Source organism: Gossypium arboreum, chromosome 3, assembly GCF_025698485.1.
Source record: "Gossypium arboreum isolate Shixiya-1 chromosome 3, ASM2569848v2, whole genome shotgun sequence".
NCBI lineage: Eukaryota > Viridiplantae > Streptophyta > Magnoliopsida > Malvales > Malvaceae > Gossypium > Gossypium arboreum.
In genome coordinates this window covers 136,826,294-136,850,809 of record NC_069072.1, presented here as the reverse complement: position 1 = coordinate 136,850,809, position 24,516 = coordinate 136,826,294, and the positions used below count along the sequence as shown (strand labels likewise).

The window sequence follows — 24,516 nt, the reverse complement described above, 5'->3', positions numbered from 1 at the left end:
TCTATGATGTTTTACACTTACTGTCACATCAACTTAAATTTAAGACATGTTATTCTATTTGTCGATAGATATTGACCCACAGTACCGATCATCAAATCCTAGCTTAGAGCTTGATAGGTGAACTTTTTTTTAAATTTAACAGCATTGTGACTCAAATCAAAACCTTTAAATAGTTTATTGACCATTTTGTAACTTTTTAAAATTCAGTGACTGAAACATAAACTTATTAATAGTTTAGTGACATTGGATAGAATTTACCTAAAAAAATATTACAACTTTTCCAAATATTATAAGATAAACTAGAAAAATAATCACTTATATTTGGTTAACTTTTATGTTTTTGTCTAATTATTGCAACTTGGTCACTAACGTCATTGATTTTGATCATTGTGTCATTACACAACATTAATCACACGTCTTCCATATTATTGCCAGGTAATTTAAATATTTTTATGTTTATATGAATTTAAACCAACACCGATTCATTTAAAATTGATTATCTTTATTTCATCCTTCACTTCTATAAAATATTTTAATGAAAACAATGAAATAACTTCTTTATTATTTTTAGCTTCGCATATTTTTATTTTCTAAAAAATCAAAATTTTCAACAAAAATATATTTTCTTCAATATTTTCCATTTTCTAAAACCAAACAAAGTCTAGGTAAATCAAATGATAGCAAATATATATATATTTAAATCCCTTTACTTTCACTTTGTTTAAAAGAAGAATGCTAGCCAAAGTCCAAACAAGAGAAAAGAGGTTGCTTTCTCTTACTCGTTATTTTTGGTTAATTATAAAAATGTATGGAAAAACAAAAGGATGATTATAATAATACCACAAATGACATTCTGTAATTATATCAGAATACTGAGTTAGAACTTATAAACTTAAATGCTTAAAAAATAATATATAATTACTTTATATTTTCATTTTAGTAATATTATATTATAACTACAGCTAAGAACTTACTGAAAATTGTACACTCAACTTCCCAAAGGCTATCAAATATCAGCTAGAAGCCTTTTAAACTTGAAAATATTTTAGAACTAGACTTGTTGGGACTCATCGAGATAGACGAGCCCTCCAAAAATTGGCGTATGCCGCTTAGAACGGCGAGCACACGGTATTCTCTAGTAAAAGGCGAAAGAATAGTTCGCTCTGTGCTCACCGCACGGCTCCGTGACTATACCTGAGCGATTCGCGTTAGTTTATATAGCTGAAGTTGGAGTGTTGGCCTATGTTTGTCATCGATGTGGGATACAGCTGCAATAAAGTACCATTTTATCTTTATTTCTCAGGACTTAAAATCGAAAAGGGACCACGAGTAAAATTTTCTATTTAATTATTATATATTATCAGTATAAATAAATTATTTGAATAAAATATTTATAAATATTTAACTCAAAATCATTTAGTCTAGCTCATAATAATTTTTATTTTTCAAAATTTTTATTTTATATTTGTGTAATTTTTAAAATTTTTATAGGACTTATATTTAATTAAATTAATTATTATATTTTATATTCTATTCATGTAATTTATGTTTATAAAATTAGGAATTAATTTAAAACATTTAATTATTTGTTTGATGTAAAAACACATTAGAACTGTGTATAATAAAACACATGATGTTTTTGAGTGTTTGGTCATTTGTAGAGGGAACAATTGTTGGGTTCCAAAGATATTGGAGGATTTTGGGTTTTGCCCATCCTGGCATAAGGCAAACGCCTATGCAAAGGCCCCCATTGGGCCCTTATGGGCCCTTATGGGCCCTTTGGCCATTATATCAATATATTATATTTTTATATAATTAAGGGGGGATTGATTGCATTTCGATTTCGATTTCTCAACTGGAAAAATATATATTTCGATACCTGTAAATTAGTTTTCTGTTAAATGATAATGTGATGCGTTAAATTCATGTCGAAATTTTTTATGGGTAAATTATTAAATTAGTTTCAACTATTTTTTTTGATTTAATTACTAAAATTTTTAAATTAAATATTTTAATCACTTTGAACTAATATGGGCTTTTTATTAATTTAGTAATAAAATTAGCCCTTTAATGTTCACACATTCTATTAATTGATTCTAAATGTAAAAAATAAAAATAACAAATTTAGCCTTTAATATTTTTAAAATTTATTATTTTAGTTCTAATTTTAAAAGAATTTATAAATTTGGCCTCAGCATTTACAAACTCTTTTAATTAGTTCCAACTCTAAAATTTTAAAATTTAAAAATTATTTTTATTCTTTTTTATAACACATCGACTAACCCAAGTGAGATATTAAAATGAGAAAAAAGAATAATATCTATCAAGTCACTTGCAACAATTTCTTTTATTGTAATTTAAGCTTCACACCGAGCCAAACCAATTGATTTAGAATTTATCTAGAATAATTGGTTTCATTACAACCCAAACAGATAATATTCTTTTTATTTTTATGATTTATCCCAACTTTTTAAAGTTATTTTTATATACGATATTTAATTAGCTACTAACATGAAGCGAAAAGATAAGCTTAAATTAGCATTCTTGTTTGGCAGTGTCCAATATAGTTTTGTTGTTAATCTTAAAATTTCGGTAATCAAGTTTAACTCCTAAAAATTATTTTCAATAAAATTAAAAATATAAAAAAAGACAAACAAATGTACATATATAAAAATTTATATAATATGAAATATTAAATTATTAAAATTATATTTAAGCGATGAATAATTATAATAAATGGTAAAATTAAGAGGTTGGTAGGGTTCGCCTTGCCTAAAGTGATTTATTTTTCATATGATCCTTTTAAAATTTTAAAATTTTAAATTAATAAAGGTAAAATTACATTTTACCACCTAAAAATATAAAAATTTAATTTAATTCTTTAAAATTTATAAAGATATAGTCTATTAAAATGATGATATTGCATTATTTCTATCGTAAAAATTATAACTTAACTTTAAGTTCCTAAAATATTTTCTGATTTACCCCATGATAATATAATATAAATAAAAAGCTATATAAAGGTTTGTTTGTGGTGTTTATGCTTTTTTTATATTGACTTTGTTAATTATTTAGCTTGACTTTATAATTTAAATAATTTAATTAAAAATAGAAAAATAAAATTGTAAGGATGCAATGGTAAAAGCAAAATCACATGGGGGGAGAGTCTTGGGATTCAATCATCGAACATTTTCTTCTTTTTTTTGCCTTATATTCTCTTTTTATATTCAATGAGAAAGGATAGGGTTACAGGTGTAATAAACAGATGGATGAACTCATAGACTGGGGTGTTGCCACGTGGTTATTCTCCACTACTTGAAAAGAAAATGGATTTCCTTGCTGTAACTAAACTCCTGGGTGAAGGATTCATTAATACAAAACCTCTCCTAATACATATTTTATATTTATTAATATTTTATTTAGTTTAAAATTTAGTTGATATTTATAAATAGCTAATATAAATATATTTTAAATCTACTATATTATTTATATTTTTCGAGCTTATTATTTTTTTCAATTTTAAATAAATATTTAAATTTAGACAAAGAGCGCAATCTATTAACAAATCTATTCTCCGCATTGCATAATTACTGTTTTAGTCAAGTTCAATTTTGATTATAAGATTTCAATAGATGGGTTACAATTTTATCATTTTATCAATATATTAACGTTTTCAACATTGGATTGATTATTAAATTAATTTTACTGATTCTCGATTTGATTGGTTTAATTAAATAAATTAATTTAAAATTAATATTAATATTAAAATAGAGAAAATAAATTCAATCGACTATTCACTATTCGCATGTCAAGTAAAAAGCATTTATAAGATCTTTCGAGATTAATTCAAATTAATTATTCTACCATTAAATTGATCAATTTAATGAAAATAATGAAATAAGGTTAAATGTTAATTAATTGTAATATATAATTTATTGAACCAACTAAAACTTAATCCATCCAAATTTAAAAAAAAAGTTAAACTTTTATCTAATTACAATTTAATTTGATTCCTATTATATAAATTTCGATATATATTTGGATAAAAGATTTTCTCATTCTTTTTAAATTTAAAATTGAGAAAATTGATTTCTTTAAAAAATCGGAGCAATTTAATTTAGTCAAATTTAAAAGTGAGTAATTAAGCATATTTAATCACCATATTAATATATTTCATCAAGTATACATAATTTTAATTGAGTAACAACAAGTTTAGTCCTTAATATTTACGTATTTTGTTAATTTGATCTTAATATTTACAAAAATATTGTAGACTAAAATTATTAAATCGAAACCATATTAAGAACTCAAATTATGCATAATTAATAAAAATATTAACACTTAATTACCCTTTATTTTCAAAATTAATAAAATTAAATTACTCCATTTTTTTGGAAGGACTGTTTTTTTTTTTTTTTACAAAATATTTGGGCCTTTTGTAGGTTTCTTCTTCGGCCTCTCTTAAATTAAGTAATTAAAAATTGTTTTTGTTTGGATTTGATTTTGTTGTAAGATTTTCTGTCTCGCATCGAACCTCCGAAAATACAAATTAATAATAAGGCCTTCTTCTTTCAAAGAAGAGCTCTTTTATAGTTTTCCTTTATTTTCTCTCAAAATACCCAGCACTTCAATACCCAAAGATTAAGAGAAAAAAACCCTCAAAAAAAGAAAAGAAAATCATATAACAGGTAGAAAAAGAAACTGGGATTAAACTTTACTTACTTCTTCTACTTATCTCTTTAATTTGTATTTTCTATAATTAATTTTTTATTAATTCAAGAGCAAAAAAAGAAAAAGTAAAAGAAACGATCTTGTTCCTTCCTACAATGCCCAATTTGTTGCGGGCAAGGTAATAATCTTAACCTTTCCTCATTACCCTTCAAATTTCATTTTTTGTTTTTTTAAAAGCTGATTTTTTGGCTTGGAATCAAAGCTCTTTTTTTTTTTTTTTTTGCTTTTTGATCGATATCCATTTACTATTAAGGTACTTAGAAAAAGAAAGTTTCTTTTTTTTAAAAACCTTTTTTAGGGTTTTTTTAAATTTGATGGTTAGAGAAAATTGGGGTTTTCTTAATGTTATTCAATTTTAATTTAATGGATACTTGATGTTATCTCAGCTGAAGTTTTTGTTTGATTGAATTGTTTTTTGTAGGGTTTTCATCCGGATCAACAAATTGGGGGGAATTTCCCAAATTGGGAACTGATTAGGGTTCTGATTAGAGTATAAATGAGCTCAACCTCTCGTTTTTGCAGTATCGGATTGAAGAGCTGTTTGTTTCGAGGTTTAAGTTATTAAAACAGATTGCTTAAAGGGAAATGGTGATTGAAAAGCTTTTGGACATGGAAGAAGATTGCTTTCGTATATAATTGTGTAGATAGTGATTCAAAAGCTTGAAGATTTAGTTGTTTTAGAGAAATAGGGTATTTGGGTTTTCAGTAAATCTTTTATGTGTTTGATCTCAATTTGGGGATGGTTTTGGCATTGGATTATATTATTGGGACAAGGAGGTGATGATTCTCTATTGTGCTGCAGATAACAGTGAGGGTCAGATTGTACTGGACCATTTTTGTTTCTTGAAGAACCATTTGGTATACCATAGTTTTTGAGCTAGAATTCTTGATCAGAACAGCATTTCTTTAAGTTATATTTCTATTTGGGGCATTATTGAAGTAGCTTAGGGTAAAGCAACAGTAGGGTTTAGCAGTGATTGGAAACTTGCTGTGGTGATTTTATTATTTGAAGTGATTTAGTCATAGATAGTTGACTTGGGGTTACATTTGAGGTTAGGGAGATTAAGGAGCTTGGTGGGTTTAGGAACTTTTTTTGAGCTATTAAGAGTGACAGGAGTTTCATGGAGGAACACTGAAGCTGGAAATGTATGCAGGGATATGGGGCATGGATAGGAGCATAGTTACTTGTTGTTCCTTTTCTGGGACATTGCTGTTGGAAGATAATCCAAGTGTTTTTGCGCTCAAAAGGCATTCTTATTTCGTGTTCTAAACTTCTGTGAAATGTCGCGTTGCTTTCCTTTCCCACCACCAGGATATGAAAAGAAGGCTAGGACCGATGACGTGGACTTGCTAAATAAGGTTAACACCGCTTACTTACGTTATGTAACATTTTTATGATAGAATTAGCATTCATTAGTATCATGAGAACAAATTCCCTGATCTGAATTAGACTGTAACATTTCCAAGTGATGTTAAATTGCCTTATAAGGTTTCTTCTATCTTGTCTCAATGTATTTTATGTAAATATAGTGTTCTGTGATTTTATTCTTATTGATGATTCAATAATGCCTTGCCTTGCTGAATGAAGAATTTTTATAATTTCGGATTAGGTTGATAGGCTGTATGTTATGAACATGTAGCAACTGAATCATATAGAAATAAACAGTTGAACTGCAGGCTTATTTAAAATGGTATACTGGGATTTCTTGTTCTAATTTGTATACTCACCATTAGGCACTAGCTGTGATATTTATGATTGAATGGACATCTCAAGGACTAGTTGTTAGCATCTCAAGATCTTAATTAATTGCTGAATGAACATCTCTAGCTGTGATATTTATGACTGAATGAACTCTATTTGGTCTTGAAATGTATTCTATGAAGACCCATTTTTTTGCCTTAACCAAGTGAATGCGTGATTCTAGAGAAAACTGTGTGTTAGACTTAATAGAGTAACCATTCTGGTCAGCGCATGAAAAGTCCTTACTCCTATCTTTCACTAGAAGGCACCAATTTCTCTAAAGGAAACAAAAAGATAAAGCCAGAGTACCTGGATCACTGCAGCGAGAATAAAACATTTTATTGAAGTGATTAATTAAGCATAGTTAATTGGGGATATTTATGTTGACCATGACTTTTTGTTGCTTTACTGCATAATTTGAGAGGAAGAGTATTTTCACAATTGACATCAAATATGTAGATGAAAGCTATCTAGAATTGCAAGTGAATCTGCAATTAAGAAAATGAAGTTTTTTGGTGTATTTTTCATGTTTTTCTTTCTCGCATTTTAGAACAGTTTAAATTAGTTTTGTTCCCGTTCATAATTTCCTTTCCCTTATCCCTCTGGTTTGGGTTATTGTGTGCTGGTGTTGAGAGACTACAGTCAGTAGACTATATTTCCTTAGTGTATGCAGCTTCCCCCCTCCTGCCCCCCACCTGAAAAGGCAAATCTGTTCCTCTAAGCCTTCAAGTACAATGCATGTATATATGTTAACAATCAATGGTGTCTGAAAGTTGAGTGGGACAATGTGTGTGACAAGTATATTGCGCCTTGAGAATTTCTTGTTTAAAGGATGGAATTTCAAGTGAATAGATCTTCTCTAGTACTTTGGTCTTGAAAGTGTCCAGGGATGGTAATGCTAATGTCAATGAAATCCACCTTGCTTTGGTGGCGTAGTGCTTATCTCCTTTCTATCATCTATTTTGTACTCATGCCATGAAGGCTGTGGTATTACCTGAGTTCCTATTTCTTAACAGCCTTGTTCTACTGCTCGTATATCCACAAAGTTAGGTTAACAACTGCTCCATCATCACCCTGTGCACCCAAAATCTAGAAGAGATTTTCGGAACATTTTGGCGTATAGGCAGCACTTTATGGATTTATATATCATTTTCCATGCTCAAACTAGTAGAAGTTGGTATTTTTTCCTAGTTGTTTTTGCATGGTTAAGCTCTTTGGACAAATACCAATTTTACTCATTATGTACTATGTTATGCGACGGGTATTTTGTCTGTGATTTAAAGTTTGGTATTTCATAATTGTTATAGCATACAACGTTTTATGGTAGAGGTTTGTGGAACTTAACAATCTATTCTAGCTAGTGCCGTCTGTTTGCTGATTCGTTATATTGTTGAATGATGGTGGTTCAACCTTGTCTCCTTTAATTCCCTTCTGTCGTAATTTTTCAGGATAGAATGCATAGATTATCTTCTGCACTAACTTTTAACTAATCCTGTCGATAATTTCTTGATGTACAATTGGTGTGTAATTTGTCGACTGAGGTATTTTCTCAGTTGGTATGCTTTATTCGGTATTAATTGAAACTTGGTGCTATTGGATCATTTAGTGTTACTTTCAACTTTTTAGGCTTACTGAAGATATGTTTGGTTGTTTCCAAGTTACTTAAATGTTCTTTTACATTGGATTTGTGAAACTATGTTTTTCAAACATTGTTCTCAATTTTCAGGAGAAGCAAAAAGAGAAGTCACATAAGAAGGAGAAGAAGGAGAAGGAGAAGAGAGAAAAGAAAGAAAAAAAGGAGAAAGATAGAAGCGATGGAAAGCATAAGGATAAGAAAGACAAAAAGGAAAAACACAAAGACAAAGACAAAAAGAAGGAAAAGAGTCGAGATAAAGAAAAAGAGAAGGAAAGAAGTAATCCCTCAGAGGAAAAGAAGTTTTCTGGTCATCCTGATGGTCAAAATGGGGAGAAAACCTCAGATGAGAAGAAATTTCTGGGAAAACCTGAAGGTCACAGTGGGGAGAAGTTTATCCAGAAAGAGAAGGGTAGGGATAAAGATCGAAGCAGTTTTTCAAGTGAGAAGAACTTTGCTGGGCACATTTCAAGTTTTAACGGGGAGAAGATCAGCCAGAATAGTCATCCGGCTCAAGATTTTAGGGATTCTAAATTTGTGCAGGAGTTGGCGGGGAGGGTCAGAGATGAAGGTGCTGGAGCTGCAAGCCAATTGGCAGATAAGTCTATGGGTACTAACCGGAAAAGAGATGAGGGAATGGTCGGTTTTGTGGCTAAGACTGCCAACAAACCGGCTGAAGAGAAAGAAAAGTCTAAGAGAAGTGATGATAGGAGGTTCGATGTGCATGGGATCAAGGAGGAGACCAGAGCTGGTGGAAATGCTATGGTTCCGAACCTTGCTGGGGCAGTTAAAGCTAAAGTTGAAGGGATCCCTAAACAAGTGGAGAATAATACCGAGAAGCGAGGGGAGGGGAAAGAAAAGGTTAAAGAAAAAGAAGGTGATAATAAAACCAAGGATAAGCGCAAAGATAAAGACAGAGAGAAGCAAAGTCACGGCAAAGATAAGGATAGGGACAAAGCGAAGGAGGAGAAGGCGAAGGCAAAAGGTGAACATAGGAATTTGGAGCTGGATAACTTAAAAGGAAGCAACAAAGATGGCCCTGGGGGTAACATTAATCTGAAAACTTCTCATCCTTCCAAGGATGGAAACAAGGGTGTTGTTGCTGAGGAAAATCTCCGCAAGCGGAAGAACTTGGAGAAAAATGGATTTTTTCATGGTGAGTTTTATACCATGATTGTATATACAATCCCGCTGATCACTTGAAACTTTTTTGGTGTTAGTTTAGGTAGGTGATCACTTGAAACTTTGGTGTCTTTTATCTGTTAAGAAAACCTGTGCATAAAATTGAGCAATTGCTTTCATGGCAATAATTTATCAAATTTTTTGTTAGCAGGGGCTAGAGTTGGAAAGCTCTATAATCATCTTGGTAACAAGTTCCACTTTCTTTTTTGCTTTTTCTTACAGTTGATGACATTAAACCCAATAAGTTGCCCAAAACTTCTTCCTTTCAACCGTTGACGGGCAATGGAAGGACATTGGAACCTTGTCAAGCTCCCATTCCACTTACTTTAGATAGCAAGGGGGCAGGAACCAGTCTTAAGGTCGATAATAAAGAACGCAAGGTGAATGGCATCATTGAAGCTCAGCTGTTATCTGTCTCCCCACCAAAGCAATTATCATCAAGTGCACAAGCTAGTCAAATTGATGAAGTGTCTATCAGACCGCCCCATCCAGACTTGAAGTATTTGAGCCAGGTACTTTCAGTGCCCAAAATGGAAGAATGGTCTGATTTTGATGACCAATCATGGCTATTACACAGTATTGAATCTCAATCAAAGAAACCCAAGGTGGGATTTTCAGAGATTGACGAGCCACCACAAGTATGGGCCGACGCTCTGCAGATAGAGTCGGCTGATGTTTGTGCTCTCCCATATGTTATTCCATATTGATTTATCTTTATTTAGTGAGCACATGTTTAACCCTCCTACACTGCAGCAGGGTTTTGCCCTTGTTGGGGGCGGATTCTTTGGTTTTATTCAGCATTCTTTTGTTGTCAAACTCTAGTGTTGCAGTGAATGTTTTCGAACAACTGACTGCCATATTGATCTGCCACGGCAACCATCACGTTGGTCCATCACGTCATTCCACTGCTGGAAGTGTAGGGTGCATATCTGCGTCCTGGTGCCAAGCTACTAATTCATTTCAAAGCACACGAACCGATGAAAGCAACCGAATGACTGAAGGGTGCCTTAAGAAAAGGTAATGTATAAAGCTTGTGCATATTCTTATTTGAATTGCTTAAAGCTGAGATGGTCCTTTCTAATTGAGATTGTGAGAGAAACTAGCTGTGGTCTTTGCAATTCCACTGCAATTTTGATTTGTAACATAGAACTCTTATATTTACAATAAATGTAAGATAGAGGGAAAAAAAGTAGTGGCATTCATTTATTCACCTCTCCTGTAAGTGTTGTTCATATTACCATTTTGCTTTTTGTATACGTTTATAGGTTTTTTCGATCAGATTCGAGTCCCACGAAGCTGTCTTAGTCTTGAAATTAACCACACCATTATTCTGTCTGACATCCTGTTAGTTCTCATAACTGTCTTATATTTAATCCTCTGACTGTGTCTGGGTTCTTCATGCTTGTAAGCTACGTTATTCCGACTCTTCTCATTTTTCTCAAAGTACTCGTGTCCAGACATGGATGTGAGGATATGACCGTCAAAGGTCTTCATATACAAAGGAAACTTAGAAATATCTGGTTTTACCCGTGTTAGAATATAAATCAGACCAGTTGATTCAATTGGGAACTTTTAGGTCAAGTAGTTCGACTGTAGCGATTTAATCGAAGATTTTAAGAACTGTGAAAACTGGAAACCGGAAATCAGATGACCTGGAAGAGCTCCGGTGAACTCACAATTTGTGTATTTTAAAGAACTTAAAAAACGTAAGGGGCTTATTAAGATTAAATTCGAGCAATGCTGTTGCCTGCTTGAAGTACGGTAACGGTATTTATAATCTTCACTTCTCTTTAATGCATTCACAGATAATATTACTAATTTCGTCAGCTCACTCATCTTGTTCTTCGCACTTCCATTCGTATTTGTTTCTTTCAATAATCCACTGAGATTAAACCCATTGAATCTGAAACCCTTATCGGTTTAACCTTTGTTTCAGTTTTTTTACTCATCATTGTAATTTGATTGAAAGAATGATTATACCATTTATTGTGATCATTTGTTAAAAAACAAAGCGTAAAATGAAAAATCACAAAGAGGCTTCAACTTCAAGACCAAAATATGAGCAAAGTAAAATTTAAGACGAGCAAGTCAAACTCTGATAGATTTTATGTACATATTAGAAGACAAGTCCTAAAATTAGCATTGGAAGTCATATTTTGAGCAATGCTATATGTATACAAGAGAAAGCCAAAAAAGCTAGCAGAAGGCGTTTCATGTTTTGTATGAACAGAGGTTGAAAGGGAAATTCTGTTTTATAGTTCTTTAGATAATTCTTCCCTTTGCCTACGCATTCGAGCTCCCCATGACATGTTTCCTCCGGCATCCCTGTTCATGCTTCTTCTCTTCAGCTCTGATAGCTGAGATTGCCATCTATTTTTCCACTCGCTCCGATCTTCTAGATCCTGGTTGTGAAGAAAATGTAAGAATTTAAAGCAAAAACGTAATGGATTCTCTCAACGGACGAGAAAATATGACAGTAAGTAACGCAGGAACGTCGAAAGACTCTAAACAGTTATGCGTATTTGTCAGCCCTGAAACAATTTATTACAGGCTAGAAGGAAAGCAACTTTCATCAGAAAACAATCCAAAAGTAGAAGGTTCAGAAGAAGATAACAAAAGCTTAAGATCTGCCAAATATCATACAGTATAATTAAGGGACCAGACAAAACCGAAGGACTTCATCATTAACGGTATTTAGTCACAAGCAGCAAATCCTATTGGCAAGGAAAGCAACAAATGAGGTCTCTCTGCTTTGCTCTAATAACCATGGCAAATTGAGGGAGAATGGCAGGTGCCCATGTTTGAACCCCAGACTTTTAAAGCATACAAGTGTGGCAATCACATCTCGCTCATATGGAAGCTATCAAAGTTAAGGAAATGTTTGAAAATGATGCACCAAGAAACAACTAATAAGTACCAAAGCAAAGGAGGAGGACTAGTTAACCATCATTCACATTTGCAAAGACAAGGGAGCTAACAAAGGCAGTTTCATCGTATTGCAAAGCATACGAAAACTCCAGGTAACTAACTATACAGGAACTTAATCGGTATGGTGTCAAGAAGGAAACGGAAGTCGAACTAACAGCTTAGACTCAAAGACATAATGAACACATTAAACACTATAAGTGTCCATTAGTTTTGCAGAAAATGACTTCTAGAAAATGACTTCTAGAAACGATGTCCTCGTTCACTAGTATTTCTTTCAAGAGAGACAACTTGGTCAACGAAAAATTAACCCATTTCTTCCGGAAAATGTCTTAAGCTTTAAGCACCATAGATCCCCTACGAATTGAGTTCAATCCCACTTTAAAGCAAAGCATAAAAAAAGAAATCCTAAGTATTGTTCAATCCTTTTTATATCAATAGAATTTTGCAGAAAAAACAACCACCGACAAAATTTATATTAAACTGGATGATCCAACTAATAGACTGTCAATTTTCTGAAAAAATAAGTTGAATTTTCATAAACCAATTTTCTAAAAGATGTACCTAGTCTACACTTCAATACCCTTGAAGCTTTAGGAAATACAATAATTTTTTCTATGTTCTAATTATATTGGAAAGGACCAAATTTCCATATGTTTCTCTCAATTTCAACAGACAAAATATACTAAATTTCAACCAATCCCAGCCACAATATAAATTGAAAAGTTTGTCAAACCATCAATCCAATACCCAAAATAGACATCAAAATTATTACAATTTGAAATTCCAACTTAAAAGCTACCAAAGTTCAAATCTTGGAGAAAGAAATTAGATTCATGGAATAGAACAAAAAAAAAGGTTAGAAATTCCCATAATAAAAAGTGAAAAGAAAAATAAAAAATAATTGATCAAAAACCCATTTCAAGAGCAAAACAAATAAAACCCAGATAAATAAAGCTCCCAAAAACATTTAAAAAAAAACCCAAAGTTAAAATTAATAAGAAAAATAGAATAGAAAATAAAAGAAGAATACCTCATCGTATTGATAACGTCGTCTAGCAGAGAAAGCAAGGTGAATCCCCAAAGCTAAATCCTTATCATACAAAGCCCTCCTCCTTGGATCCGACAAAGTCTCATAAGCTTCCTGGACCCGTATAAACCGCTCCGTATACTCCTCGACCCGATCCGGCGGAGAAACATCCGGGTGGTACTTCCTAGCTAGCTGCTTATACGCTTGTTTTATCTCCAACGAAGTACCCCTTTCTGATATCCCCAGTAACTCATAAAAACTCATCTCTTTCCTCGCTTCATCGATTTTCGCCTTGATTTTGAACGACCCAAATTTAATCCGGGTCGGTTGGAACGTTCTACGTAACTGGAGGAAGGAAGTTTCCGGCGAAAAGAACCGGGCGTCTGTCCCCGGTATCGCTGTCAATCCATAACTGCAACGCATCTTGCCGGGGGGGGGGGAATTGGAAAAGATTTCTTTGCCAATTATGAGGGAAATTTGTTCATTAGTTAAGTTTTGCAAAAATTGAGATGAAATTTAGAAGAAAAAAATGACAATAAATTAAGAGAAAAAGAGAGAAATTATTGGTTGTGTGGAGAGGGAAGGAAGAAAGGGAGATTAGGAAGGAAAATGATATTTTGTGGGGGGGTGAAAGTGAAAGGAAAATTTGTTTGGAAGGATTAGAACACACGTTTCCCTTCTAAACTCGAAACCTTTATTAAGCTTTGTTTTATTTTCCTTTTTAACTACGAAATTGATATAAACTTCATTAATAATTTAACATTTAGTAAGACACATGTTAACTCGATTATCATAAATATTTATGTGTAAGAAGATATAAATTTGAATATGTTAAAATATATTATTTTAAAAATAGATTAGGAGTAATTTTAAATATTATATTAAAAAATCAGATATGATAATAACAAATTTTTAAAGTTTTTTAATATTACGTAAAAATAGTAAATTAACCTAGTATTATACATATATGCTATGTTTGATGTCAGTATTATTTGTTCATCACGTTTTTGAGCTAAAAAGTTTTTCTTCTTCTTATTTTGTAGAGATCATATTTTTACATGAGTTTTTACTTATTTTACCAGTTTCTACTTTAAATTTATACTAATTATTCTTTATTTTATGTCTAGTTATTATAGTATATATGTAATAAATAAGAATTTTTCTTTATTTTATTATTTAGTAACCGAACAAGACAATAACGATAATTGGATCGTAATTAAAATTTTAAATTTTATAAATTAAAAAATATCAAATTAAAATACAAAGATTTACGTAATATTTGATAAGTTAGAAATTAAATATTGAATTTGAATTATATAAATTATATGGATATGTTTAGCAAAAAAATTATTCAACAAAATGGGAATGAAAAATAAATAAAGAGTAGTCAAATATTGAAAGTAGTCTTAGACTAAAATAAATAAATAAATAAATAAAAAATAAACTTAACATATTTTTATTAAGTGACAAAATAACTTTTATTTATCTATCATTTTCAATATTTTTATTGAAAAATCCTATTAGGTAGTTCTTATCTTAAACATATTTAGAAAAAGTAAATTATTGAAAAGACGAGCTTTCAATTAGTCAAAAAATTTTATTGACTAATCAAATAAATCCTATATTCATATATATAATTAACATACTTAACATATTATTTATATTTTAAAAGAAATTTGGGAATTATTCCTTTTATAAAAGTATAATGCTCAAAAGATTTGAATACTTATGCATTCTGAAGGACATTGGAAAGTCAAATACGCATACAAAGATTACGTTTTAATTACAAATTAACTGACAAATATTAACCTTACTTAGTAGGTAAACTTACAAATCTTTGAAGTGCCTCTTAATATTGCATCTACGGCTCTTCCACAAAGCAAAGCATTTAGTATTACTTAATAATTGATTTAATATTATTTTATTTTTTAAAACTAGAGAGAGAAATTTGGTTTTTATAAATCCTAACCACTTGACATCTCAGAACCGTTACTTTCCAGTCCAATCATAAAATCATTTACTCTGAAGTTTGGTTTTATCTATTTTCTGAAAAAAAATTGGAATACCAATTGAGAAATATCCAAATCAACTTTTCAAAATGTCCACATCCACATCCACATTTCACGTAACCCATCAATTGTTTTCAATTTATTTTGGGTTTTTTTCTATCATTATATTCTCACCTTTAATTGATTAAGTCTTAAAGCATAAAAATTAATGTTAGTACAGGAAAATGTGCTAAGTATATTAAAACATATTATCTTCACATTTAAGGATTAAAAAAGTTAATAAATAGTTTTAAACATTGTATTTAAAAAATTTACTATAAATTTTCTGACTTGGACTGTTAGTACATTTATTTTAAAATTTTAATTTAAAGGCATGCAAATGATTTTCTAATCCTAGCTGTAAAATAAAATAACTTCTACCCTAGTATTTATTCAGTGACTATCCTTTAAATATTGTAATACATATTTGGGATAAAAAACATTTATTAATTTTTATTAACTTGAAAGGCATTTTTCTTAAAATTATATTATTTCCATAGACAAATATTATGTTTCAAAAATTTTGGAACTCAAATGAAAAAAGGAAAAATGTTTGGTAGAGACTTAAGAGAATTGATCGATTTATCCTATAATGCATATATTAAAATGATAATGATTTTCAAATTAGAAGCTAAATTACAGATTAATTAAAAATGAGTAGTTAACAACAAAGAACACAGCTAGATAAAGAATATAAAAATTATGATGCACAGTGTGACATCCAATTAGGGTTTAGAGAATTAGGTTAAAAAATTATCTTAAATGCAGTGTCATTTTGATGTCTGCTTCGTCACATTCCGAACATGTTCCTAGATATCCTCTAAAGGCCCTCCAAACACGTTTAAAAAAATAACTAAAATATTGCTTCGACTCTTCATTTTTCTTGATATATCTAAACCACAAACAAATACCCTCTAAACTCTCCAAATCATGAAAATGAAAAATTGAACACAGTCATGTTAGAAAAATATTAGTATCAATCACGCACACATGAATCCAAGTAAATATAGTGCTGCATGCTAACTCAACAATTTCCAGTGTTTGACATCAAGGCTGCGCTCTTATACCACCATATCCATGCCTCCTAGAACAAAAATACAAGCCAAAAAAAGGGGGTGGGGGAGGAAAAAGAAAAAAAATCTGGAAAGAAAGGGGAAAAGAAAAAAAAAAGAAAAGAAAGAAAGAGGAAGACCGAAGATGATAAAAAATGGGTGAGATTTAGACGATACCATCACAGCCCTAATTGAAATCAACCATAACAAATCATCAGCTGTCTACCAATTCCAAATTAAAACAAAAATGGCTAAAATAATAATAATAAAATCCCTTGAATGTCATCACTTTATCTATGCAAGTCCCTATACTTTTGTTACACTCAAATAAACCCCTACCCTTTATACCTTTCATTTGAAATAAAAATCTTTAGTTAGGTACAAATCAAAGATAAAAAGACTAATTTGGGACTTGCTTAAGAAAAGTGAAATAGTTCAGAATCAATTTTTTTAAATATTTTAGCCAACAAAAATTTCACTCTCAAGTAAGTCTCAACTACAAGCTAAACCCCCAAGGAAAGGCCATGTAATGTTTCAATTTTAAAATAGGAAACTTGGAAATGGTTGACATTAATTTTACCAGGAGACAACCATGCAACAAAGTAGAATGTAATGATTTCAAATTTCTTCCTTGATCAAATAGAGTTTGAGGGACCAATTGGCATCAAACTACCACAGCCAGAGCAGTACTATCTAGGCCGCAAATGCAAGCAAATCGAACTTAACAAGTACTACCATATACAGAACTGAGACAAGCAGTATCATGAAAGATTACCTGTGAATAAACCACGAAATTATTTTTATGATCAACCAATCTGGCTATGGGGCTCAAATATAGACGCTATTCATCCCCGCGGAGTCTGGTTACACAGGACCTTAAAGTAGCTTTGGAAAAGAATTTTCCTTGGAAATGACGAAAAAAGGGAAAAAAAAAGAAAAAAAAAGAGAAAAAAGAAAGAAAAAAAAAATACAAGCAAAGTGAAAAGATAGAACCAAGCCCAAAACGCAGCAGTCACCTAATTTGAATCAATCAACACTAAAGAAATTTAAACAAAATATATATCTAATAGCATTAGCTCTCTGCCACAAAGCAACTGCATACCTTCACATAGATAAAGTTAAAAATCAACCCTCCAAACTGATCACTGACAGGTCCAACAGGAACACCGTGAATAAACCTGCATGAGTTGGGATATAACAGGCTGTCTAGACCATCAAAGGCAAATAAAACAGGTCCTATGATCAAGCACATCAATCAAAGGCCAAGAGTTGTAGGACATCAATACGGCTAGAAGACAAAAACAATCGTGGAAGATAAGCATGCGTTGGAATTTAAAGAGATGTACACACGAAGAACACTTGCTAATACATACATAAACATAAATAGAGGCAGAAAGGATAGATCTAAACAAAGAAGCAAACTTTCAAGTAAACACTTCATAAATTACAGTTCATAAGCAGAGATAATGGTCCCACATACATCTAGAAGTAAAAGAGCCTTGCTACAAACATTGCATGGTTGATTGGAGAAGAAAGCAGAACACTGCTTGAAATACTTTATCCATTGTAAATGTGAGCTCAAAGACTTCAATGCCAATCTGTTCCACATGCCTGCAAAGGATAAAAGAGCACAATGGCGTACATTTATGAAGAAACAACAATTGTCTGAAAAATCCAAACACCAAAAGAAACACTAAGCAATGTCTTAAGTGACTGCTGTTCGTATAGGAGCCAAAAGCTGTCATCGATCTTAATAGCTTGTTCATATCTGAACAAGCTTGAATTGATCAAAGGCTAAAGTGGAGACTGAGTCAGACAGCTTGGAACAGCTTTAGTCTAAAAAATCCCCAAGGTTCAGTAACACATTAAGCCCACGGCTCATTTCTGACGAGGAGAAATGGATTGATCTCCTGACCCTGCAAATAAAAACATTAATCACCAACCGTACAACTCGATTAGTGTTATTTCATTTTTGGTGATTTTTGACATTACCATTACTACCAAGCCACTGCTTACTACTTGATCTTTCAAGTCTGTCTGGTTCATCTGCATTCAATTTGCTATTTGGTGAGTGCCCTTCATCACTGTCAAATTTTGGTAAATATTTGCTTCTCAGCTCCTGATCATCATTCACTGAAACTTTCAAGTCATAAGCCTCCTCTTTTGAAACCAGCATTCCATCATCCCCTGTATTTTTCAAATAATTAAAAATGGGAGTATGCAGAGCCCATTACCGTATCCAGTCTTTCCTATTGTTTTGCCAAAATGTGAACTTTTATTGTTACGATCTAAATAATACTTACCTTCAGCTGACTTTGACCTTGAATGCCTTCTGTGCCTCGAATCATTGTCTTCAGAACTTCTTGGTGAAGACCTGCTTCCTCTAGGAGGCTGAGCTTCACCAGATGCTAAATGCTTTTTGTCATGACGTTTTGATCTTTCATCTACTTTATCAATGGATCGATGTTTTCCATCAGTAGACTTTGACCTGGAGCGCCGTCGGTGTTTTAATCTAGTTTCATCTGAATTTCTGGGGGACCTCCTGCTTCCTCTGTGATGCTTGCCATCAAAAGATCTTGACCTTGACCTCTTTCTATCCCGATGCTTGCCATCAGCAGATCTTGACCTCAACCGCCTTCTATCCCGATGCTTAGATTTCTTATCTCTGCTTCTCTCATTCCTCTCTTTGGTGTAATGCCTACCTTCAGAAGATCCTGATCGCGATCGCGAGCGCCTTCTATCACCGTGTCTCAATTCATCTTTTCTCACTTCATCAATTTTACTGCTGGAGCGAACCTTGCCTTCTACAGAAATTGATCTGGACCGCCTTCTGTGTTTTGAATTGTTTTCATCTGAACTTGCAGAAGAAGACCTGCTTCTTCTTTGAGGTCTACCTTCTGAAGATAATGACCTCGATCGCCTTCTACTGCGGTGCTTTGTTTTTTCATCTGGGGTCTCATTCTTTTTGTTATCCGAATCAACAGACTTTGACCTAGAGCGCTTTCTATATTTCAATTTCTTTTCATCATCATTCTTTGGGGATGACCTATTTCTTCTGTGATGCCTTGGTGATGTTGAACCAGGACGGGATGATTTCCTAAGCTTAGGTGAACTTTCTCTACTATGTTTAGGGGAGTCAGAATCTACAGGAGTTAATTTTCTAGTTCGAGGACTAATACTCCTATTTCTCCTCGAAATAGATGAATGACGATCACGCGATCTCTCCGAATCTCGTCTGCCACTCCTGTCATTGTCATCCCTATCTCTATATGAACGTCGTTCACTTTCATATCTTGAACGATGATGAGATCGCACAGGTGATCTGGACCTACGGTCCCTTTGGAAACGGGGCAGAGGTGAATAAGAGCGAGATCTCCTCCTTCGCCTATAACTGATTGGTGATCTTGACTTTGACCTTGACTTTCGCCTATAAATGATTGGTGATCTTGACTTGGACCTTGATCTTCGCCGATAACTAATTGGTGATCTAGACTTTGATCTTGATCTTCTCCGATAACTAAGGGGTGATTTTGATTTGGATCTTGACCTTGCATGAGAAGGGGATGGTGACCTATAAACAGGAGTTATAAATTAGTATAACCCTGATTTATCATTAAGGAAATTTAAAGCCTAGGAATATACAGACAAACAAGGGAAGACTTTGATCTTTTGATTCCCAATATGTAAAATATCATCTGTAAGACAACGAAGATTTAAAAACATGAAAGAATCGGAGCAAAAAAGACATGTTCTACTCATGATAAAATACACATCATGAACAGTATTGATTGAAAAACAATGCTGCAGACAGCAGCCTATTGTATACCCATAAGCCCAAAGGACCAAGACAGAGATACTCCAAACATGCTAAACAGTGACATTCCGCTTGCAAATCACTTAATCCCATGCAACTTTATAATAACAGCTCTTAGGCAAACATAGGAGAACACAAGTAACTCCATTCTTTAACAATATGGAAGCAAAGCCTCAGCAAATATTAAGCCTTAAGAAACAATACATGCTTGCAGGGAAATAAACTTGTCCTGATGAGGAGACATACCTAGACTTACTCTTGGTTTCCTTCTCTTCAGAAACAAGTCCATCAGCTTTCAGCTTCCTACTTATTTCTGCAGCTCTTGCTGCAGCTAATTCTGTTGCAGACTTCATACTTGCAGCTCGGTTAGCTGCCTGCTGAGCAGTCAATGTTTGTTGCATAAGCAAAGCCTGCTGGAATTGCATCTGTTGCATGGCAACAGCTTGCTGCATCATCAAAGGCAGAGATGAAGAAGTCAAGGATGAAATAGCAGGTTTCGGAGGAAGTGTTTTGGCCATTTCCACATTTAATGGTCGACCACCAATATCCATATTGTTCAATGCCAAAGCAGCTGTTGCTTCCTCTGGTTTTGAATATTCTATGTATGCAAAATGCTTTGAATCAGTGATTGTACACTCAACAACTGTACCACAGAAGCTAAAAAGCTGCTTCAACTGTTCCACTGTGAGAAGTGGGTTAAGATTGCTAACTTGTAGGGTTTTTTTCAATGCATCACCCTTTGCAGCTTTGTCAGGAGAGTCTGACAAGGAGCAGATAACTGTGAGGTTGGACACTTAGCTAAAAAGGAAATATATAGGACTTGGAAAGTAAATTAAAGAAATGACGCAGTTGAAAGCAAGATAGTATAAACAGTACCAGATGAATCTTTGGTTGACTGAGTTTGTGATTGCACCTGAGCAGCATGAGCTTGAAGGGCCTGAGCAGCAACAATAGCCTGAGCAGCAGCCATTGCAGCTGCAGAAGGTGCCATAGGAACCTGACTGAGAGTTCCCATGCTGGTTGTTGCTGCCAAAGCAGTCATCAGCAAATTGTGGGGAGGATGGTTCAATTTGCAATCAGTTTTAGCACAACGGCCATTGAGGTATTCTCGACAAACTTCCCCAAGAGATGCCCCCATTCCTGGTAAAATAGCACCACCTGAAGCACCAGAAACAATACCTGGGATCATACCCAACAAGCCGGGGAAAGCTCCAGAAACAGATCCTGTGTAGTTTGGCATGTTGGGCATTGTTTGATTTACTAGATTTGGATATGTGGATGCAGGCGCCACCCCTAGTACAGCTCCAGTAGAAGTACCTGCATTATAACAAATTCAACATCTGCACCATGAGCACTAAGAATGCAATCAAAAGCTATGCCCGAAAGTGAAGTCAAACATCTCAACACTAAACAATAACAGAAATTCAACAGCAAGTTAGATGGCAGCGGGCAAAATTATATGAGAACCACATCAGGAAATTTTCTCATTCCAATTTGTGAGGCTTCTTCACAACGAACAAGGTAAATAATACTATTTCAACTACTTGAACATTAAGAAATTTACATTATATAGGACAATTAAATAGGGTTAACGAATATAGAAAAATTTACATGACAAGTGATAGCAAAAGATACAATTAAAAATGAATAGACGTAGCCTTAACAATGTTACCTGCACTGAAGAACACTGGGAATGGGCTGCCCATGATGGGTTTCCCATTGCACTCAATGTTCACCATATAGTTCCCTCTCTTGGGCACCACATAAGTCACCGTGTAAGTCCCATCTCCCATATCCTTCACAATGCCCTCCTGTTCCGCACCCCCAACACCCACACCTGGCGAAACTTTCACCTTAATCTGCGCACCTCCACTCTGCACTTTCCTCCCATCTGCATCCTTTGTTACCACCATAAAGGTGGAGGCTGCACATGCCGTGCCACCAGCTATTCCTGGTCCTGCTGCCATGCACTTAGCAGGATCCACAGGTCCAACCGGTTTGTCCACCAAGTCATTGGTGTCCTCAGACTCACTATCCGATGAAGCTGCCACCACATCCTTGTTACGGCCCTTATCAACATCTTTGAATGTGGCTTCGAAAGCCGCTTTAGCAGCGGCAGCTTTTTCAGCCTCACTTTTCAGCTTGGCCTCTTCAGCTTGTTTCATCCATATAGGCTTTGGAGCAGCTGAGGTCCGATCCGCCATCAAATTTAAAAAAACCTAAAGACCTAAAAGTCAAAAAATAAAATTAGCAATTACCCAAATTCTAAAATCTAAAAATACCAAATCCATTTCAAGTATTGGAAAAAAAAAAGCGATCTGATGTACTTCAATAATCCTAGAAAACTCCAAAACTAAAAACTGTACCAATTTCAATTTTCAATTCGAATGCAACCCTAGAAAGAGAACCTACCGAATAGGTGAAGCAAAACCTTAAATTCGAAGCTAAAAAGGGAGAAAAATACGTTAAAATTAAGCATTTGAGATTCCATTTTTCATAATTTGATAACTTTTGGAGTCCATTAGGCTATGTTTGGATGCAAAGAAAATTAAGGAAAATGTAAGAAAATATATAAAAAAAAAAAAAGGAAGGGGCATTACCTTATGCTGCAAATCTGGGATCCGACGGCGAAGCCGGGCGGATAACGAATATATGTACATACATAGGGCTGAAAGCGATGCGATGGGGGGCAAAAGCGGGATTTAATTATAAACCTTTCGAATAAACAAAAAATATTGGTCAAATTTTAGCTTTGGTCCCTCTATTATGTAAACATTTGGGATTTAGTTTCTATAATTTTGTCTCTACTTTGTAATGTTACTAGTACGGTACTTCCACATTTCACTTTGGGTTAATTATTTGCTTGTGTCAAATTATAAAGTAAAAAATTAAATATGAAAATATACTCTAAAGCTAGGTTCTCATAACTCAGGCCACTGTTTGTATTGTTAGATTAAATAAATCATCAAAAACCTATAAAATAAAATAAAAAATTGATTTAATCAGTCAGGTCAACTAGTTTGATGCCTTTCTAGACCGATATTCCAGTCAGTTCGATCCAATTTAAATAATCATAACTTTAAAAGCTCAAAAAACAAACACAATTAGTACAACTTAAACTCAGCCCATACTTAAAATGGTGAACATCTTTCACCATCACACGATCACATGATGTTTAGACAAGCTCTTTTTTAACTCCTTATGTTAGCATAAATTTTATTTTGTTAGAAGTGGTGTTATCAAAAATAATTATGTCATTAAGTTAATAGAAATAGTTAACTATTAATTATTTAAATTAATTAATGATATTTAAAAAATTGAATAAATTATGCTAAATTAAAATTCAAAAATTTAAATTTAAATTTGAGTATAATAAAAGGATCAAAACGAAAGGAAAGGAGGATCAATGGATTATTCACATAACGATCAAAATTTTCAAAATAGTCATATAAATACTTAACATTTACAAAAGTGCTTAAATAAAAAGCTTTTCAAATGCTGTATATCATGTTTCAAATTATGTTTCTTTTTTTATTTTCTTTTTAAGCAATATCTAATTCAACTATCACTTGTTTTATTTTAAATACGTCAACATTTACTTAATTTTTACTACAAACTAAGTTAAAAGTGTGTAAAAAGCCCTTATTTGAGCATTTCTGTCAAGGTCATACCTTTATATGACCATTTTGAAAGTTTTGATTTTTATATAAGTAACTCCTAACAAGTTGATCCCTAATTTAAACATTTAAATTTTTTTTACTCAATTAAGAGGAAAAACTAGGAATTTTGTTTCCTTTAAAACTCAAAATGCTTTTTTACCCTATTAATATTTTACCTAAGTTATTTTATACAAAAGGATATAATTAAAAAAATATTATAATCAATCAATTTATTGATTATGTCTAAATATACATAAATAAAGATGTCATTTTATTAGAGATTATGTCCAAAAAGATAATATAATTCGAGTTTATAAATAACTCGCATCAATTAGAAAATATCCAACCTTCTAGATAAAGAAATATTTTTACCTTGTTATGATCCATAAAACTAACAAGAAGGGTTAAAAGAGGTAAAAGTTATTGGAGGAGCATTGGCTCTCAAAATTTTAGAAAATTTCTATTATACCCTTTAAATTTTTTGAAATTTCAATTAAATTCTTAAATTTATTAAAAATTTAATTATGTCTTTGAAAAGTTTCAAAAATTTTAAGTAGACCCTTTAATATTTTTGAAAATTTTCATTAGTCCTCACAAAATATTGAAAATTTCAATTAAACCTTATTATTTTTGAAAATTCATATTAAATCCTAAAATTTTAAAATTTTAAGTGATCTCCCAAAATTTAATGACACGTTGTA

The 24,516-nt window shown here is 32.7% G+C and overlaps 3 protein-coding genes and 1 non-coding gene across 13 annotated transcripts; 1 reads left to right on the top strand and 3 right to left on the bottom strand.

Annotated features, from left to right (window-relative positions):
- Positions 1–1,065: 1,065 nt before the first annotated feature.
- LOC128291045 (U5 spliceosomal RNA) lies at positions 1,066–1,182 on the bottom strand. The gene has a single exon (XR_008280822.1). It is a non-coding gene; the product is annotated as a U5 spliceosomal RNA (small nuclear RNA).
- A 3,292-nt stretch (positions 1,183–4,474) lies between these two features.
- On the top strand, positions 4,475–10,497 carry LOC108476036 (uncharacterized). Of its 5 annotated transcripts, none has more exons than XM_053026053.1 (5): positions 4,475–4,688; positions 5,534–5,589; positions 5,886–6,090; positions 8,199–9,261; positions 9,510–10,244. In XM_053026053.1, the coding sequence occupies exons 3-5, from the start codon at positions 6,013–6,015 to the stop codon at positions 9,992–9,994; spliced, it is 1,626 nt and encodes a 541-aa protein (XP_052882013.1). In that variant the 5' UTR covers positions 4,475–4,688; positions 5,534–5,589; positions 5,886–6,012; the 3' UTR covers positions 9,995–10,244. The 5 variants fall into 5 exon arrangements, with proteins under 5 accessions (XP_052882013.1, XP_052882012.1, XP_052882011.1 ...); XM_017778094.2 differs by having other exon boundaries at positions 4,476–4,849; positions 5,153–6,090; positions 9,510–9,799; positions 10,110–10,497; XM_053026052.1 differs by having other exon boundaries at positions 5,534–6,090.
- Positions 10,498–11,331: 834 nt separating this feature from the next.
- Positions 11,332–13,947, bottom strand: LOC108476037 (chaperone protein dnaJ 20, chloroplastic-like). Its single transcript, XM_017778095.2, has 2 exons — positions 13,246–13,947; positions 11,332–11,689 (listed from the first exon to the last, which is right to left on the bottom strand). The coding sequence occupies exons 1-2, from the start codon at positions 13,663–13,665 to the stop codon at positions 11,540–11,542; spliced, it is 570 nt and encodes a 189-aa protein (XP_017633584.1). The 5' UTR covers positions 13,666–13,947; the 3' UTR covers positions 11,332–11,539.
- Positions 13,948–16,021: 2,074 nt separating this feature from the next.
- LOC108475935 (uncharacterized) lies at positions 16,022–22,866 on the bottom strand. Of its 6 annotated transcripts, none has more exons than XR_001870047.2 (10): positions 22,757–22,866; positions 21,829–22,383; positions 21,033–21,473; positions 20,403–20,916; positions 18,646–19,913; positions 18,335–18,529; positions 17,823–18,258; positions 17,445–17,520; positions 17,118–17,245; positions 16,022–16,529 (listed from the first exon to the last, which is right to left on the bottom strand). XR_001870047.2 is itself a non-coding variant. In XM_053026050.1 (7 exons), exons 2-7 carry the CDS (start codon positions 22,358–22,360, stop codon positions 18,221–18,223), a joined length of 2,988 nt encoding a protein of 995 aa, XP_052882010.1. In that variant the 5' UTR covers positions 22,361–22,383; positions 22,569–22,723; the 3' UTR covers positions 16,022–18,220. The 6 variants fall into 6 exon arrangements, 1 of the variants encoding a protein (XP_052882010.1); XR_001870046.2 differs by having other exon boundaries at positions 16,022–16,430; XR_008280312.1 differs by lacking the exon at positions 22,757–22,866 and adding an exon at positions 22,569–22,724 and having other exon boundaries at positions 16,022–16,430.
- Between the last annotated feature and the right edge of the window lie 1,650 nt (positions 22,867–24,516).